Source organism: Pleurodeles waltl, chromosome 3_1, assembly GCF_031143425.1.
Source record: "Pleurodeles waltl isolate 20211129_DDA chromosome 3_1, aPleWal1.hap1.20221129, whole genome shotgun sequence".
NCBI lineage: Eukaryota > Metazoa > Chordata > Amphibia > Caudata > Salamandridae > Pleurodeles > Pleurodeles waltl.
The window spans coordinates 1,828,038,780-1,828,056,141 of NC_090440.1; the positions used below are offsets into that span (position 1 = coordinate 1,828,038,780).

General features: G+C 47.4%; 1 protein-coding gene across 1 annotated transcript in view; it reads right to left on the reverse strand.

The window, feature by feature from the left end:
• Window positions 1–17,362, reverse strand: part of GLS (glutaminase) — a 607,111-nt gene that overhangs the window by 70,261 nt on the left and 519,488 nt on the right. Inside the window, exon 16 of the mRNA XM_069225886.1 lies at window positions 7,954–8,030. Within this exon, the coding sequence (XP_069081987.1) occupies window positions 7,954–8,030 (77 nt within the window). The remainder of the gene's footprint in view (window positions 1–7,953; window positions 8,031–17,362) is intronic.

Genomic DNA, 17,362 nt, shown 5'->3' on the forward strand with positions numbered 1-17,362 from the left:
CAACCTCTTCCTTGCACTGGATGCTGTGAAGCTGGAGGACGGTAGCTGACCTATGGTTGACGTGGTGCCCGCCCCTCCCGAAACCTCGAAAGGGACGATAGGCAGACTGCTGGCGAGCTGGCTTTGAAAGGCTTTGAAAGGCCCAAGGATCTGCCCGTGGCTCAACAGTCCTTGATCCGCTCAAGCACTGAGTCTGCCTTCTCTCCAAAAAGGCGTAAGCCATCGAAAGGTATGTCCATCAGATTTGCCTGGACATCCTCTGAAAATCCAGTAGTATGCAGCCAGGCGTGTCGATGAAGGGCCACTGTCGAAGAAATTGCCCAGCCCAGCGAGTCAGTTGTATCCAAACCACACTGAATGGTAAACTTGGCTGCGTCTCTCTCATCCTTGACAGCTTGGGTTTGAGGGTCCCGTATGGCCTCCGGGACCTGGGGCAGCACCTGTGCCACAGTATCCCGTAAAGTATGGGAACAACTGCCCAACAGGCATGGGGTGTTTACAGACCTCAAAGCCAGGATGGAGGAAGAAAACATCTTCTCCCCAAGTTGGTCCAGACTCTTGCATTCCCTTTCCGGAGGAAGGGAAGGCACCACGGGATGTTGAGGCTTGGACCACCAAGCTCTTGAGGGTGGGGTGTTGGGTGAGGAAACTAGGGTCGGTAGGAGCTGGTCGATAGTGACCGCTAATAGTCCTATTCACAGGAGCCCCTGTGCTGGGTTTGGACCACATGCCCAGTAGCACATCAGTAAAGGCTTCATTAAAGGGTAACATCAGCTCCGATGTAGCAGCCCCTGGCTGAAGCACCACTGTCAGGATGATGGTGCTGATCGGTACCGTATGCACTACCATGGCATATGATGCTCCCTCCTCCATAGCCACAGAAGGAGGTGAGAGCATACCAGTATCTGGAGAAGTATCCCGTCTGCTGGCTTCCCCGAGTTCCTTATACCAGTCCTGCTCCTCTAATCCATATTCTAAAGGGTCCTCAGACCCCTCCCATTCTTCACCTGTGCCTGGTTGATCAAAATAAGCCTGAGGCACTGATCTGGGCCGAGTCGGCGCCCCAGAAGTCAGAATCAATGTAGTTCTGGCTCCGGATCATCTGGAATGAGGGTGGGGCTCCCACAACCGGTGGGCGCCGATGGTGGGGGGAGCATCGATGTCGGAGGAGGCCGACTGTGTGCATCGGCACTGGTCCGGATCCGATATTGGGTCCTGGGGTGTCCATTGGCGCTGAGGCTTAAGCCGCCGGCGTCAAATCCGATGGGCCCCCTGCTGTTCTCCAGGGTCAGAGGACCCACCTGCAGGGGCAGCCCGCTCCAAAACGAGGCACATGGCTTCGTAGAAGTCATCAATTTGAGTGGAGGTCGCTCCGGCTCCCGGATAAGGGGGGAGATGCGAAGTCAGCCCTGGCATCGGTTCCGCGGAACCGTGCTCGGAACATTGACTTTCCCGCGATGCCTCGTCGGCCGACGGGCTTGGCGAAGTCGAAGTCCGCTTGGACTTCTTCTTGTGCCTTTTCCCTGAATGCCGTGAAGACCTCAAGTGGGTCGAAGAAGACTTGGGGCTCCTTGAGCGGTCCTGCGACCTCCTCCTTGAGCGGGGCCGTTACCTCAAAGGCGACTGTCGAGCCATGAATGAGCTTTAGAGAATGCTCTCTCAAAGCCTTTGGAGCCATGGCCCGGATGTCGGAGCATGACTTTGAGTCGTGGTCCCTGTTGAGGCACCAGAGACATACCTGGTGGGGGTATGTCACCGACATGGCCGGATGGCAGGCACCACACGTCTTAAACCCCGTTTCCTCACACAGACACGAAAAAAATGTTCAACAAAACGTCGAAAAGGCTTGCAAAAAAAGGCAAAGGGAAGCTCTATCCCGGACCTGCGCTTAACCGGCGTGGAAGGAAAAAAACTGATGTACGCGCGCCGGGGTGGTGCCTTTATAGGCGACCGCGATGTCACAGGCGGCTCCAATGACGCTGACGAAGCCACGTGGAGCCAGACAACGCACACAACACCACCCAACAGCGTACGCAGGGTATTGCTCAGCAAAAATATTCCAGATTCTAAGCTATGCCAGGGAATTCAAAGGTAAGGAATCTGCAGCTAGAAGTCTCTATCAGATAAGCACTTGTTCAAATTAAGATTCTTTGACACTAAGCCATCAGGCAATGAGGAAAACCATCTTGAGAGTGAGAAGCTACTATTGGCAGTTTTGTGAAGGTTCAAAGTGTGTACACATGAGAAATGTGAGCACCAAATTCAGGTTCTATTGATACATAAGGGAGTGGGGGGGGGGGCGGTAAATAAAGGAGGTTGATCTGGCAACCATAAAAAAGCTGAAAGAACTGGCAAGTAACTTTTCATTGTGCCCGAGACAATTCCATGCAGGTTTAGGGACAATGCAAAAAACAACTCTTTGGAAAATTTGGCCTGAAGGGAGTCGATCTGTCAAGTACCATACCAAGTCACAAATTTGTTCCAGCGGCAGGCATATACTGATTTAGTGGAGGGATGCCTGGCTGCCAGTATGACAACAACTTTGAGAGGGAGGTTGAATACAGTCACGTCTTGTCGTTCAATCTTCAAGAATGGAAATAAATATTGCACAGGCCTTGGTGCAGGACCCTTCCCCCCAGCTGCAACAGAAAATCCTCTTAAAGTGGCAGTCCGATCGGAGGACAGATGCTCATGCCTAAGAGTTCCAGGTACCACACTCTCCTCATCCAACCAGGTACCTCGAGGATGACTGGAGCCCAGTCGATCCTGATCTTCGTGAGAACTTGGGGCATGAAAAGTAGCAAAAGAACAGCATACAGGAGTCCCAAGCTCCAATCTAGGCAGAAAGCATCTCTGAGAGAGAGAGATGTCTGGGAAAAACCAGAGCGCAAAAGTGCTGACATTGCACATAATCTGCAGTGTCAAAAAGAGAGAGCCATGGTTCTCCCCATTTGCAGAAGATAACTTGTACCACCTCCAGGTGCACTGTGATTTGTGATCCGCTAGGCATTGGTGGCTGAGTTTGTCTGCTCAGGCGTTTTGATGTCCTGCTAGGTCATGTACCACCAGGTCCAGCTCTGGTGTTTTAGTCACTTTCAAAAGCATAGTGACTCTTGACAAAGGATCCACAAACCCCACCAACCCTGCTTGTTGCATTACCCCATGGTGGTGATGCTGTCTCTGAGCACCTGCAAGAACCTACCATTGATGAATGTCAGGAAAGCTTTCAGCACCAAGTGGATGACCCGCAACTACAGGAGGCTGAGCTGGATCCAGGCTTCCACTGGAGACTAGATGCCCCTGATCTTCATCTCTCCCAGGTGGCCTTGCCAACTCAGAAGCAGTGCAGCTGCCCCCAAAGTTAAGGAGAGGGGTTTACCATTGATCCAAATATGGTCTAGCAGTTACCACTACAGATCATTGGCAGTCTCCTTCAAAATTTGGACATTCTAAGACAGATTCCCCCCAATGCTGTGCCTACTGGGACTTGAGATCTCACAGAAGAGCCACAATAAGCCACCCGGCATGCTTTACCAACAAGATCAGTCTCAGAGTCATGCTCACTAAGGGGGATGGGGCGGTCCAGGCACAAAACTGTACTGGGTCCATAATAGTTCTGATGAAAGGGAGCGCCAACTGAGTCACGTGTGACTTCAGCATGTTGATAGTGATCCCCAAAGATATTTTCTGTAGTCTGGAGGTGAGCGATGATTGCAGCCAGTCATAGAGGTTGGGGATCACTGTTTAAACCCCTGACCTATGAAGATGCGCTGCAACCACCTCCATCACTTTCTTGAACACCCCTGGGACACTGGTGAGGTCAATGGGAAGCACAGTGAACTGAAATTGCTCCTTTCCCACCATGAAGAGAAGATAGCACATGTGGGTCTACAGGATGGGGATGATAAAATAAGGGTCCTGAAAGTCCAATGCTACCACATCCAATCTACAGCTTCAGGGCAGAATGGACCTTAGCTAATATGAGCATCTTGAACTTGTCCTTCCACAGGAAGGCATTGAGAGGGCAAAGATCTAAACTAGGATGAAGGCTTCAGTCCTTCTGCACAAAGAAGAAGTAAGGGTAACACCCAGTTCCTACTTCTCAGGTACCTCAGGCCTAAAGAGCATGCACTTCCTGCACCAGGACATAACCCCCTAGGACAACAGGCAAGATCCACTTGTCCCAAGTGATGGCTTGCCACCCTGGGAGAACATGTTGAATCTTCCCTTTGACAGGATGGACGTGCGCCTAGAAGGGCACACTAAAGAGGATTACCAGCCACAACACTTGCAGGAGTCGGGGATTAGGCTGCTTGCTGTCCTTGTTGTCCATAGTGCCTGTGGGGTCCTAGGCCTTGGTCACAAAAAGGTGGTAGAGTCTGCTGGGCTGGCTGCATGGGTGGCGGTACTGAAAGCCGCTACCATAGCCATGGAGGGGGCCAAACTGCTGGTGAAAATGCCACTTTCAAGCAGACAGGTGTAAAAAGCACACTGTCGCGTCACAGTCTTTAAAGTGCTTGAGGGCTGGCTCTGCCGTCTTTCTAGAGACGAGAACCATCAAAAGACATGTCCATTAAGGCACATTGGACATACACAGAGAAGCTCATTTAACTCATCTAGATGTGTCTCCTAAGTGTCATGTTGGTGCCAGTTGCCCAACCAAGGCAATCAGTAGCAGCCAACACACAGCCAATCGTGAATGTTTCAGAAGGATAGCCATCCTGAATGGCTTAAGTGTAGGGCGCAAGTTCTCAAGCATGGAGCACTTGAGTCACATAATCCCAAAGAGCTTTAGTACAGCAGCTCAGCAGCAGCTGACTTTGATGGACTGTAATACCAGGCTAGTGGAAAAGAACATATGTTTGCCAAAGGTTTCGCAATACTCTTGGAATCTATATCTGGTGGGGCAGTAAGGAAGGCAAACAGGTTGACCCTGCTCATGACTACTTGCTCCACAAAGCTTTCTGTAGGTGGATGCTACTTTAGGTAAGTCAGGTTACCCATGGCATGGTGGTGGCCGTCTGTTATTTGCCAACGATCAGGAACATGGCTCTGCCCTTGTCTCAAAAAGGGTGTCAATGAGGGACTCACTGAAAGGCAGAAGGGGGCTGAGTAGTAGTTTGTCCTGCTTGGAGGGCTTTGGTGGAGACATTGGCTTTCACTTCTATAGTGGGTAACTGGAAGTCAAAAACCTCAGCCGGCCTTCCCATTACCACTGTGAAGGAGGCACTTTCTTCATGAGCCGGCCTGGGTCCAGATCAGCATAAGGAGAAGAATCCAGTCCACTGGCATCTTGTAGTTCATCATACCAGATGTCCTCAGTATATGCCTTAGCAAATTGATCTCCTTCATCTTAACGCTCCTTGTTGGAGACTGTGCCAAAAAGAATATGGATGATATGGGCGTTTCCTTGGGGCAAGTTCAGAATATCAGGGTCCAATAAATTGCTGGAAGGCTGCGCCCTAGTGGGATCAGGACGCAGCATTAGTGGAAGTCAAAGCAGAGTCAGCTCAGAGTCACAGAGCACTACCAGTTGCACTTCATCATCCAGTGTTGACTGTGTCAATGCTCTAGGGTCTAGAGTGGGTTGTGGCACCAATATCGATGTCAGCTCTGAACCCGGTATAGGACCTGCAACAGGTCCAGTGATTCCAGCTGCCACAAAGGGCAAACCCGCAGAAGAATTCCAGTTGGAGATCCTCATTTCCTTGGGGCACAGAGGTGCGTGAGATAGAGCGGGCAGCATGCCGTAAAGATGTACCAATAGCTTCACGATACTTATGGATTTGCTGCTGTGTTGCCAAAGGACCTGGAAACTTACGGTGCTATGGAACAAGAGTCAGAGTCGGCTCGGAAGGAGATCAACTTTAGCAGAGCGACAGAGAGGCATGTATACACTCTCACACATTCTCAGAAGTTTGAGAGTCGTGGGAAGGGGCAGAGTCCTGCTTGGACTCTGATGCTTCTTTTTTTATTTACCAGAGGACTTCTGCTGTGGGAACAACTTTGGGAGTGGGAATGGGACCTTCCCTTCGACCTCGAACGGTCACAGCATTGAGTCTGCGGGTGCATGACAAGGTACAGTTTTGCCTCACTGTCCTGGCAGGCCACTGGGTTCCTCTAGGTGCAGCCGCTACAGGTTTTGGAGTTGTGGTCCTACCCCAAGCACCAAAGATAAATCTGGCGGGAATCTGTCACACATATGTGCGTGTGACAGTTTCTACAAGGTCTGAACCCTGTGAATTTTGGGGATCACATTTTCCCTTGCACACTGTTATTTAAAGTTATATTTAGGGAAAACAGTCCGCTGAAGAGATGAAGGGTACCTCCCGTTCCTCATCTGGTTACACAGAGGAAAAGGAGGACATTTGTACACATAGGTGGCGCTAATATAGGGAACAACATTGATAAGGAGCTTCACAACGCCAACCACAGGAGCTCAGGGGTACTGCTGAAGATTTTCTGGATCCATTCTGCCACCTGGAGACTATTCAGACGGTGGGGAATCTGCAGTTAGAAGCATCCATCAGAAAAAAACATTTCTGTAGGTCGCTCTCTTAATTCATATTCAGTTCAATACATTTAATAACTCCAAGAAATGTTCATTCTTATGCAGCAACTTCATTCTTACAAAATACTTTTCTCTTAACAGACCGCTTTCTTGAACAACCTAATAGCACTAAAATAGTATCTGGAATCATGGATTAATCAATGTAAGTAAAAAGTAAGTGCCAATATTGTTGTAGTCGTGAAAACATCATAAACATATGAGTCCAAGTGCCTTTGCTTGAACATCTAGGACACTGAATATAAACATTCTAGTTTGCTTATGTAAAACTCAGGCATATAATGGAGGGGCCACTGAGCAAATAATGGAATTTTTTATGTGTCCCTCTCAAAGCTTTTTGATGCCTTCATCCAAATTTGGAAATTCGTACAGGGACCTTTTTGATTGTTCTATTTATTTAATAAGCTATTAATCACTTGATCCTGAGTGCTGTTTATAGTAGACATATATTAACCCACTTCCAATACCTTTTGTATTTTTCTATTTCATTAAAGGGAATGCTGCGCAATATAGCAATGATCTGAATGTAAGAGAATCCACGCCTGTGTTCCTACTGCATAGGAAATGAGATCTCATACAACAAGGCAGTCATTCAAATACCATCTACCAATTCTGTCAATATCATAACTGTCCCAGTGACTCATTTTCTTAATACAAAGATTGTCAAAAACAATATTTATAGGTGTTTTACATGCCCCTAAGGAACTTGTAGTCTTCTACATAACCAGGTATAATGTATAATCAATCTCTTAAATGGTCGGTATCGCACTAATTTAGAATTGTGCTGCATTGTTCTTAAATAAATCATATGTGAACTTTTTGTGCCTAATATTTGATCTATAAAACAATTATCATAAGGATTTGCATTCATAAATCTGCCCAGATTTATATATTCAAATTTCCCAGTGTCTCGAGTAAATGTAATTTCTATATACTAATTCTTTGCTGTTTATGTCTCAAGGACCTGTTCCAATGCGATCACTTCCTTTACCTAAAAACCAGCAATTCTTGGCCACGTCCACACCACACAGTAGAAACAAGCCTCTGGAATATATCATCTAGTCTATTTTGAAGGCACTGTAGAGTACATTTTATAGAATCTCTGATGGATACTGTAGCTTCCATGTTAGAAATTAAATTGCTCTAATTAGAAGGCCATTTCTGAAGACCCTGTGTTTGTGTTGTAGACCGGAGTTTCAATCACTTTCGGTTAAGTGTCTTCGTAAGTCTTGCAAATATCTGTCCTCTAAGTCTCTAAAAATAATTTGAATTCGGAGATTATTGCTTTGTAAAGATTAATTAATTCACAACTCAATATGAATTTCATATCAAGTATTTTGCATAGGACCTCAAAATGAAGCACTAACAAAGAAAATAATATTTACCTTCTGCTGAAGCAACATGCAGTGCAGTACGAGAGTCATAATCTCTCTGCTCCATGTCCATTGCAGACAAGGCAAACCTGAGAAAAGTAATTTACATGACACTAATTACAACTGGTTTGAGATATTTTGAGCAAGTCGTTTTATTCAAGCTTAAGTTATAAAATATTACTAACCTGTAATTTTGGTTATGCAGTCTGCTATCATCCACAGATTCAAATGCAATATTGAAGCATTCTCCTCGTCATCAACGAAACCTTCCCATCAACTTTCCCCTATCATAATCCTGGAAATTTTTAAAACACTATAAAATGTCACAGCCATTCTGTGTCTTTAAGACCGAACCTCCAACTTAGATATCAATGTGTAGGCAGTAAAACGTTCCATCCAGGCTGTGACAGCATGGTATAGATGTAGAGTTGGAAGGCTGTTACGAGGAAGCCAAAATTAGACGAGAATATGGCACAGTATATTTTTTATAGCTTGCCTTAGCTAAACTTAGACAGACACGCCAGTTCTGGAGGCTCAGAGGACTAACACCTCCACTCTGGGGATCTCTGTCTGACCACATGGTCATTCGTTCAATTCCTGGCAGGTCCACTCAGCCTTACATCCTTTCGAGGTCAATAAAATGAGAACCATCGAATTGGTAACAATAACCTTTGTGACTTAATGTCAAGATGCCCCAAGGTGTGAATGTGCACTTTACAAAAACATATTATTTTATGTTTAGGCTGCACACAGCTTAGGCTGGAAATCTAAAAAGGCACAAGATTATCTGACATATAAAGAAATTAAATAAGACTGTGTCCAAAATAAAGGTGAAGGACTTTAGAACATTCAACAATCAAGGGAAGGATTTTTGAGTTTAGTGCACTACCCTTCATAAAACTGGCACCCAAAAGGACAAGTTATTTACATTTGGTAATGTTTTATCTGGCTACAGATTCCTTATCTAAAAATTACCTCCAGGTGTCAGAAATTTTTCGTAAGCATTACCTCTGCATGCCAGTAGGAGGCATTGTTCGATTCCACATGGCATTGTCTGTGTTGGAAGTGATGTGCCCAGTGCCTAGATAGACACCACCCAAGCATGCTGACATCGGTTTATTTTCACGACTTTCCACACCAGGAAGACGGAGCCGGAAAGAACACTGACCACTGGTATCGAGAACTAGCACCTGAAAAGAGTAACAGCCCTGACTAGAATTCTGTTTGCAGAGCACGGAGGATGGGTGGGTCAGTAAGGAATCTGCCACTAAATTTGAGTCTCAAACACATAGGGCATTAACAAAGGTAAGTAACTTGTCCATCTGATAGAGATTTCTAGCTGCCTTACCTTGGGATAGATTCCAAAGCAATACCTCCCCAGAAGTGGGTCTGCAAATCTGATTCACACAAAGAAGTCCTCCAGCACCGAATGATCAAAGTGTCCATTCTGATGGACCTAACTGTTTAGGCAGTAGTGCTTGATGAATGTGTGCCAAGAGGCCGACAATGCTGCCTGGCAGATATCTAGGACCACAACTCCATGAGCTAATGCAGTGGTCGCAACCTTTGCTCTAGTGGGATGAACACGCAAAACCTCAGGGGGTTTATCCTTGGCCAATGCATAGCAGATCTTAATGCAGTGCATGATCCATCGGGAGAATGTCTGCTTCTGCAAGACCTTTCCCTTTTTTGCTCCAACATACCCCACAAAGAGTTGGTCGTCCAACCGGAACTTTCTTGTGTGGCCAAGGCAGAATGACAGTGCTTTTCTTGGGTTCAGACAGTGAAGTCCCTCCACTTCCATGGAGGGACGTGGCAAAGCGTAAAAAATAGGCAGGGTGATGGATTGGCCTACATGAAAGGAAGTGACCACTTTTGGCAGAAAGAAAGCTCTAGTGCGAAGAACCAGGTGGTCTGGGTAGATGTAAAGGTATGGAGGATGGGATGACAAAGCCTGAAGCTCTCTGACCCTTTGGACATAAGTTATTGCTACCAAGAAAGCTGTCTTGACAGTAAGCAGCCTGAGAGGTCAATTGTGCAATGGCTCAAAGGGAGCACATATCAGAAAAGTTAGAACAAGATTAAGGTCCCACTGAGGCATGATGAAAGGTGAAGGTGGAAACGGGTTTGGAAGAGGGATGGTTGATTTGGTAACCGCAGAAAGGCTGAGATGGCAGAAAGATAGCTCTTTAGGGCCCCAGAGCATAGTCCTGCTAGGCAATAGAAAGGATAAAGATATGGACCTGAGCGAGGGGATCCAGAAGAGGGTCAACCTGTTTGTCTGCACAGCATGCCTCAAACTTGATCCAATGTCAGGCGTATACAGTCTTCGTGGAGGGACACCTGGCTGCCAAGATCACATTGCAGACTTCTGGCAGAAGGTCGAGAGCTGCCACCTGCCTCTCTTTAATCTCCACGCATGAAGGCCAAGTGTTTAGAGGTTCAGGTGGAGAACCATTCCCTGCTTCTGCAACAGAAGATCTTCCCGAAGGGAAATCCTGATCGAAGGACCCATGGCCATGCTCAGCAGTTCAGGATACCATTCTCTCCGAGCCCAGATCGGAAGCACAAGGATGACCTAGACCCGGTCATTCCTAATGTTAGTTAGATCTCTGGGCAGAAGTTGTATGGGTAGAAAGGCATACAAGAGGCCTGAGCTCCACTTGAGACGAAAAGCATCTCCAAGCGAGAGCCGCATTGGAAACTCCAGCTTGCAAAACCTCTGACATTGCGCATTCTCAGCAGTAGTGAACAGAACTAAGACTCTTCCCACTGCTGAAAGAGACCTTGCACCATCTCTGGTTGGAAACACCATTTGTGATCCACTAGGCATCTGCGGCTGAGTTTGTCTGTCCTGGCGTTCAGCGAGCCCACTAGGGAAATACCCTGATGTTCCAGTCATGTCCAGAGTCGCAGGGTCTCTTGACAAACTGTCCATGAGCCAACCCTGCCCTGTTTATTGCAATTCCACATGATGGTGCTGTTGTCCGTGAACACCTGCATGAGCCTTCCCCTGATGGAAAGTAGAAAGGCTTCAATACCAGCTGATTGCCCCGAGATCCAGTAAACTGATGTGGAGTCCAGATTCCATCAGAGACCAGAGGCCTCTCATCTCCACATCTCTGGGATGGCCGCATATCCCAGGAGTGAGGCATTGTCACCACTGTCAGATCTAGTCAGGGAAGAGAGGGGGGTCTGCCGCAGACCCGATTGCGGTTCGTCAGCCACCACTGCAGATCTTTAGACGTTTCCTCAGAGATAAAGACCATGTCAGAGAGATTCCCCTGATGTTGCACCCACTGGAACTTCAGGCCCCACTGCAGAGCCTGGCTATGTCATTGGGTAAGAGTCAATAAGCAGGAGGCCCAGCAGCCTCAGAGTCAGTCTCACTGAAACCCGGGATAAAGGCTGAAACATCCGTATCATAGCCTAAATATCCTGGACTCGCCATTTGGGAGAATATGCCCAAAACTGCATCAGGTCCAGAGCAGCTCCAATGAAAGGGAGCATCTGAGAGTCAGGTGTGATGTAGGCAGTGCACTGATAGAGAACCCCAGCAAGTACAGGAGGTCTGCCGTAGTCTGGAAGTGGGAGAACCTGGGGCAAACCTGCCTTCAACAGTCAGTCATCAAGATAGGGGGTGACTAGCACAGCTGATCTCCGCAGATGAGCTGCAACCATCGCCATCGTGACTACCCAAGGAGCATTGGTAAAGCCAAAAGGGAGCATGGCAAACTGAAAGTGCTGTTGGCCTACTATGAACCGCAGGTAACGCCTGTGGGCAGGCATGAGCGGAATGTGAAAGAATGTGGCATGAAAGTCCAACGCTACCATTACAATCTCCCAGGTCCAAGGCAGAAAGGACTTGAGTGAGCATGAGCATTTTCAATTTCTCCTTCTTGAGGAAGAAATTGAGAGGGTGCAAGTCTAGGATAGGATGAAGGCGTCTGTCCTTCCTGGGCACCAGAAAGTAGCAGGAATAGCAACCACAACCTAAATCTGGCAACTGCACCCTCTCTATGGTTCCCTTGGCCAAGAAAGCATCACTTCCAGGTGGAGCAAAGTAAGATAGTCTTCCGTCAGCCTGCTGTAAGTAAGTGGCATGGGTGGAGGGGCAGTCACGAAGAGTTGGATTAGTCCCTCTGGACAATCTGAAGAACCAGTTGGTCTGATGTTATAGACCTCCAGTGACACAGGTGATGGCATATACTGCCTCCCACTGGGTGCCCATGATGGTAAGAGGGCAAGATTAAAGGGTTTGGAGGCTGGGACTGGCCCCACTTCTGGCTGACCGATCACAGGGTCTGTGGGTACTGCATTCCCGGCCTTGCAGAGGTTGAGAAGCTTGCATGCTGTGGTGGCTTGGTGGGTAAAGATGCGGCTGGAAGCCCCTTCTGTTGCCAAAAAGGAGTGAAGGTAGAAGGGGACATGGAAAGGCCCAAGGTCCTTGCTGTAGCTATGCTGTCCTTGAAGCACTCCAGTGCTGAGTTCGCCTTATCTCTGAACAGATGGGAGCCTTCAAAGGGCATGTCCATAAGCGAGGTTTGGACATCCCATGAAAAGCGAGTTGTTTTCAACCAGGTATGGCACCGTAAGGCCACCATCAATTAAACCGCTCTGCCCAGCGAGTCGGTGATATCCAGTCCACATATGATTGTGAACTTGGCTGTATCTCTGCCATCAACAACAGCTTGGGAAAGTATGGCCTGGGTGGGCCTTCTCCACAATCAAAGGCAGAACCTGAGCAACCGAATCCCATACAGCACAGGAGTAACAGCCCAAAAGGCACAGGTGTTCATGCACCAGAGTGTCAGACTAGTGGAAGAAAATGTTATCCTGCATAAGGTGACCAGCCTCTTGGAGTCCCTAGTAGGTGAAGCGGTAGGGAATGCACCAGGATTTATACAAGAGTTGGAGGCTTGGATGACCAACTCTATGGGGGTAAGGTGTTGTGTGAGGAACTAGGGATTTCCCCTGAATCGGGGAGATGGTGGCGGCAAATGTCCTGTTCACAGGAGCCCCTCTGCTGGGCTTGGAACAGGTCCCAAGAAGGAGGACTGTAAGGGCTTCAATAAAAAAGGAGAAGCAGTTTGGAGGGGGTCACTGCTGGCTAAAGCACCTCTATCAAGATGTTGGTTATGACTGCCACCGAAGACAAAGGAAGACTCAGGACCTCAGCTGTCTTTCTCACCTCCATATCAAATGGCGCTTCCTCCTCTGTAGCCATGGTAGGGGAAGAAAAGATGCCAGTATTTGCAAAAGAGTCCAGTCCACTGGCCTCCGCCAAGTCCTTACCCCAGTCCGCATTTGGATCTAGGTGGTGGTATTCTTCAGGGTTCAGCGCCCCCTCCTAATCTTCTCTGAGTCTTAGCTCATAGGAATAGGACTCAGGCTCTGATCTGTAGAGCACAGTTCCAGATGGCACCGGAGTTAGCGTTGGACGATGCCCCTGCAGCTCTGTGTCAGAGTCTGGGATGAGAATGGGGATGGCGCCTGGGGAAGGTTGAAGTGATATGACCGGTGCTAGTCTGGATCAATCCGTGGGTCCAAGGGACCCGAGTGGCACCAAGGGCGGACCGGTTGGTGAGGAACCAGAAGGGGCCCCGCCAGAATCCGTGGAGCCCAAAGGCATACTACAAAATATGAGGTGCTGGCCTCATAGAATTCATAGAGTTGGGCAGTGTTCATTCTGGCTCCCGGAAACTCGGAGAGGCACGGATCCAGTCAAGGCACAGGCTCAACCGTGTAATCAGGTATTGAATGACAACGTTCCCTCGTCCCATCTGAAGACCATGACGGATAGGGCGAAGTTGAAGACCTCCTCGTCTTTTTGTTGGACCTACCCAAACACCTGGACACCTTCAACTGTGAAGCAGATATTTAGATACATGACTGATCCAGATACCTTCCTCTCAATCAGGATCAAGACCGCCGAGCAACAAGGAGCTTGAGAGACTGCTCCCTCAAGGCCTTGGGGTGCAATGGTGCAGCAGTTGGCTCAGGTCTTTGCATTATGGTTGCGCAATAGGCACCAAAGACAAACAAGATGCGTGTCCATCACCGACATCTTTCGATGACAGGCGCTGCAGGGTTTGAGGCCGGCCTTCCTTGCGGACTTCCTACCACACCAGAATCTTCACAAAAAAAGACTTATACAAAAGTCGAAAAAGGTCAGTCAGAAATTGACTGGAGTTAGTTCTCTCTGGATCTGCGCTGACTGGTATGGAAAGAAAAGAACTGATCTTAGCATCAGGTGCAGCCTATATAGGCACAGTGCACATCACTTCCAGCACAAACATTGCCGACGATGTCACGCAGAGCAGAATGGCACCAGGGGTACTGCTCACAAAAAATTTCCTGATCCAGTCTGACACCTGGAGGTACTTCTAAGGTAAGTAATCTCTATTATTAGATAGGTCAGACATCCCATTTGTTAAGGGTGACTATTGGGGGGGGGGGGGCTAAGGCAAAGAACATGGTTAATTTCCAAGAATTATATACTTTTACATTGAAAACCAATTTCTACTTAATGTTTTTGTTATTACCCAACTCTTACAATATGCCCTGAGTAGGGTTTCTAGCCTCAAGTGTGTGAAATACCTCTTAGTCATCTTGTTTCTGAAAGAGAAGCTGAAGGAGAGATGTGGTTATTCCTCAGCACTGTTGCGTGTACTAGTTATCTTTTTTTTTTCTTGTCCTAAAAAAATATCCATTAAAATGTATTTGCTAACATAAATTCAGTAATATATTTTCTGTTAAGTGCAATCTTAGGCACTATACCCTCATCAGCGTACTTTGTAAACTGTTCGAGGCCATGCTGGCTTTGATGATCAACTCTTAACACCACACATAGCCGTCATTAAAGTCAATCTTCAACATTAATTGGCTGATTTCTCAAAGTTGTAATGCGCAATAGTTGCATCAGCATATAGAGATGACAATTCATCTTAATCCAGATCTATGTATTATTTCTGGCACATAGGGCACTAACCTCTGCAGTAAAAAATACCAAATGGTAGGATTTGCCATTGTCGTAAACATGGGGATCGGGTGGGGAGACAGGTGGTCCTATAAGCAAGTCACGAAAAAGTGATAATACCAATGTGATCAACATCTACAAAGTTTAGTCTTCGGTTCAGGCTTACGATACTTTTGTGAGAGTGTGTATCGAAAAACGATGCTAAACAATGCAAACAATAGTGTGGATTGACTTCTGTTTGCAGAAGGGTTTTGTAGCGAAAGTTGATAAGAGCAACGCGCTAAACCGCACTGCGTCACCTCGCAAGAAATCTCTGATAAGTCATTTGACTGCACCTAGACAGGAACAGCAGAAATACCTATGGGGGTACCAAATCCATATTACCTAAATTCAGACACTGTAGCATGACCTAGAATCCTAACACCAAATGAAAATAGGACCAAACACACAGCAAGAGGAATAGTGTGAACTTTCCACGCAAAAGGAGGGTCTTTTTAAAAATAAATTACAAATATGTAATTTATTCTTAAGAAGTCATCTGCACAAAGAGAACTGTACACAAGAGTGTGCTTTCAATACAAAACACATCAGGACATCCTCAGTCAGCTTTTGTGCTGTGGTGCAACATAAAAATATGCTGCTCATTAGGCAAGCAAGAAATGTTTGCGTTTGTGTGGCCAACAGCATTAACTGCTCACAAAACAATGTAAATACAATTTAGAGCACATTTTTTTCATTTTTGTGATGCAACTTGGGAGGTGGCAGCGCGGTGTTGTTGTGTGCATATCTTGGTAAATTTGTCCAACTTTGTGTATTTAAAACATGACCTCCTTGTCCTCCTTCCCCAAACACAGTCCTTGTATAGTGAGATTAGCTTGTCCCTTCTGATAAATCACCAAGCTTGAAGAAAATCTTTTCCCGTCCCCCACAATATGGCCCTATGCAAACATCCTGTCACTTAGTACAATAGCCTCAAACATGCACCTCACATCCTGTTTTTTTTTCTGCAAGACCACAGATAAGTTTTGTTCCTGTTCCTTTTTAGGACTCGGCTAGACAGCTGTCTCTTCAAGACATGTTACATATACTTTGGGGGCTTACAGTCCACCCACTGCTTTTCATTTGTTTATTGCAGTGTCCTTTAAAAAACCTTGCTTCCAAGTGGTTAATTTTTCCTATTTGTCCCTCCGATTTGTCGGATGTTCATTTCCACTGAACAGCACCACAACACGTGTTACCTTACACTTGTCCCATTTTATCAACTGTTTCAGGGACGACTTTTTCCTTGTCGCCCGAGCATTTTATAGCCGGATGCTATGTTGTTGTCTCCTCCAAGCTTGTTGTAGCCCTGTGTGCCTGCAGAGCTTTGCTCGTGTTTCCAAGCTCCAATGGCCCATCCGTTCTCTCATTGTTCGGGGTGTCGCCACCTTCTCCAGTTTATCCATAGCTCATGCTTTTCATGCTATTGTCGGGACTCCTCCCTCTGTATTTCAGGCTGCTGAGGCCGCCCCTTCCCGTTCTCATTTCAGTTACTCTGCTTCCGCAGTGCGACTGCCTCAGCCTATCGTAGCCTCGGCCCGGCTGGTGCTACTGCTAGCCCAACCCCCCCTGCTCTCAGCTCCCTCTGTACTCCTCTGTCTGGCTGCTGCTCTGGTCTTATCCCCCGGCCCACTCCAACTGCCGCTGCTTGCTCTCCTCCCCATGCTCTCACAGGCTCCCCTTGTATTCTGGCACTCACTCTGTCTCTTCAGGCTGTGGTTTCCTCCTCCCCCTGCTTGTCGGGCTCCTTCCTCCCCGGCAGCCCATGCAGCGCTGGTGCTCCCCTTCCCCTGTTGCAGCAGGCACTGCCGTAGCATCCCTGCTCAGCTGTTTGTGCTCTCCGCCTGCGCTACTGCTTTCCTTCCTAGTACTGGGCAAGATCGCCCCCTCTTAGTTCTATGCTAGACTTCCCCTGCCCCTGTACCTTTACCCCATTGGGGGGTCTTATCTTCTTAATTCTGTGCTGGTTTTCCACCTGCTTTCCTGTCACAGCATGTGCAGACTGGATTACACCATTTATTTGTGAACAGTCTTGTTTTGAATGTCAATTTCTGCTGATTACACAAGAAACGTGCTAAACCTGCCAGTGGGAGTGAAGACAGTGCATAGGGTGCATGCATATGTGGGTGGTTCTGCCTGTTTGTGCCACAACGCCCCTTTCGCCACCTCCATAATTAGGCATTCCCATTGCTGAGACTGACTGGCTATGCCAATGCTTGTTTATTTGTTGTTATACGTTATTTGGATGTCATGCTGGGAAGGCTTGTGTAGTATGCTTCTCCACTCATAAACGCCTCTACTGTAGCAAGGCCAGAGAACACAGTGGAAGCCAACAGTATTTACGGCTGCGTTGCCGGTGAGCAAATGTAAATTGCTGCTCATCTCCACAGATCCCGTAAAACT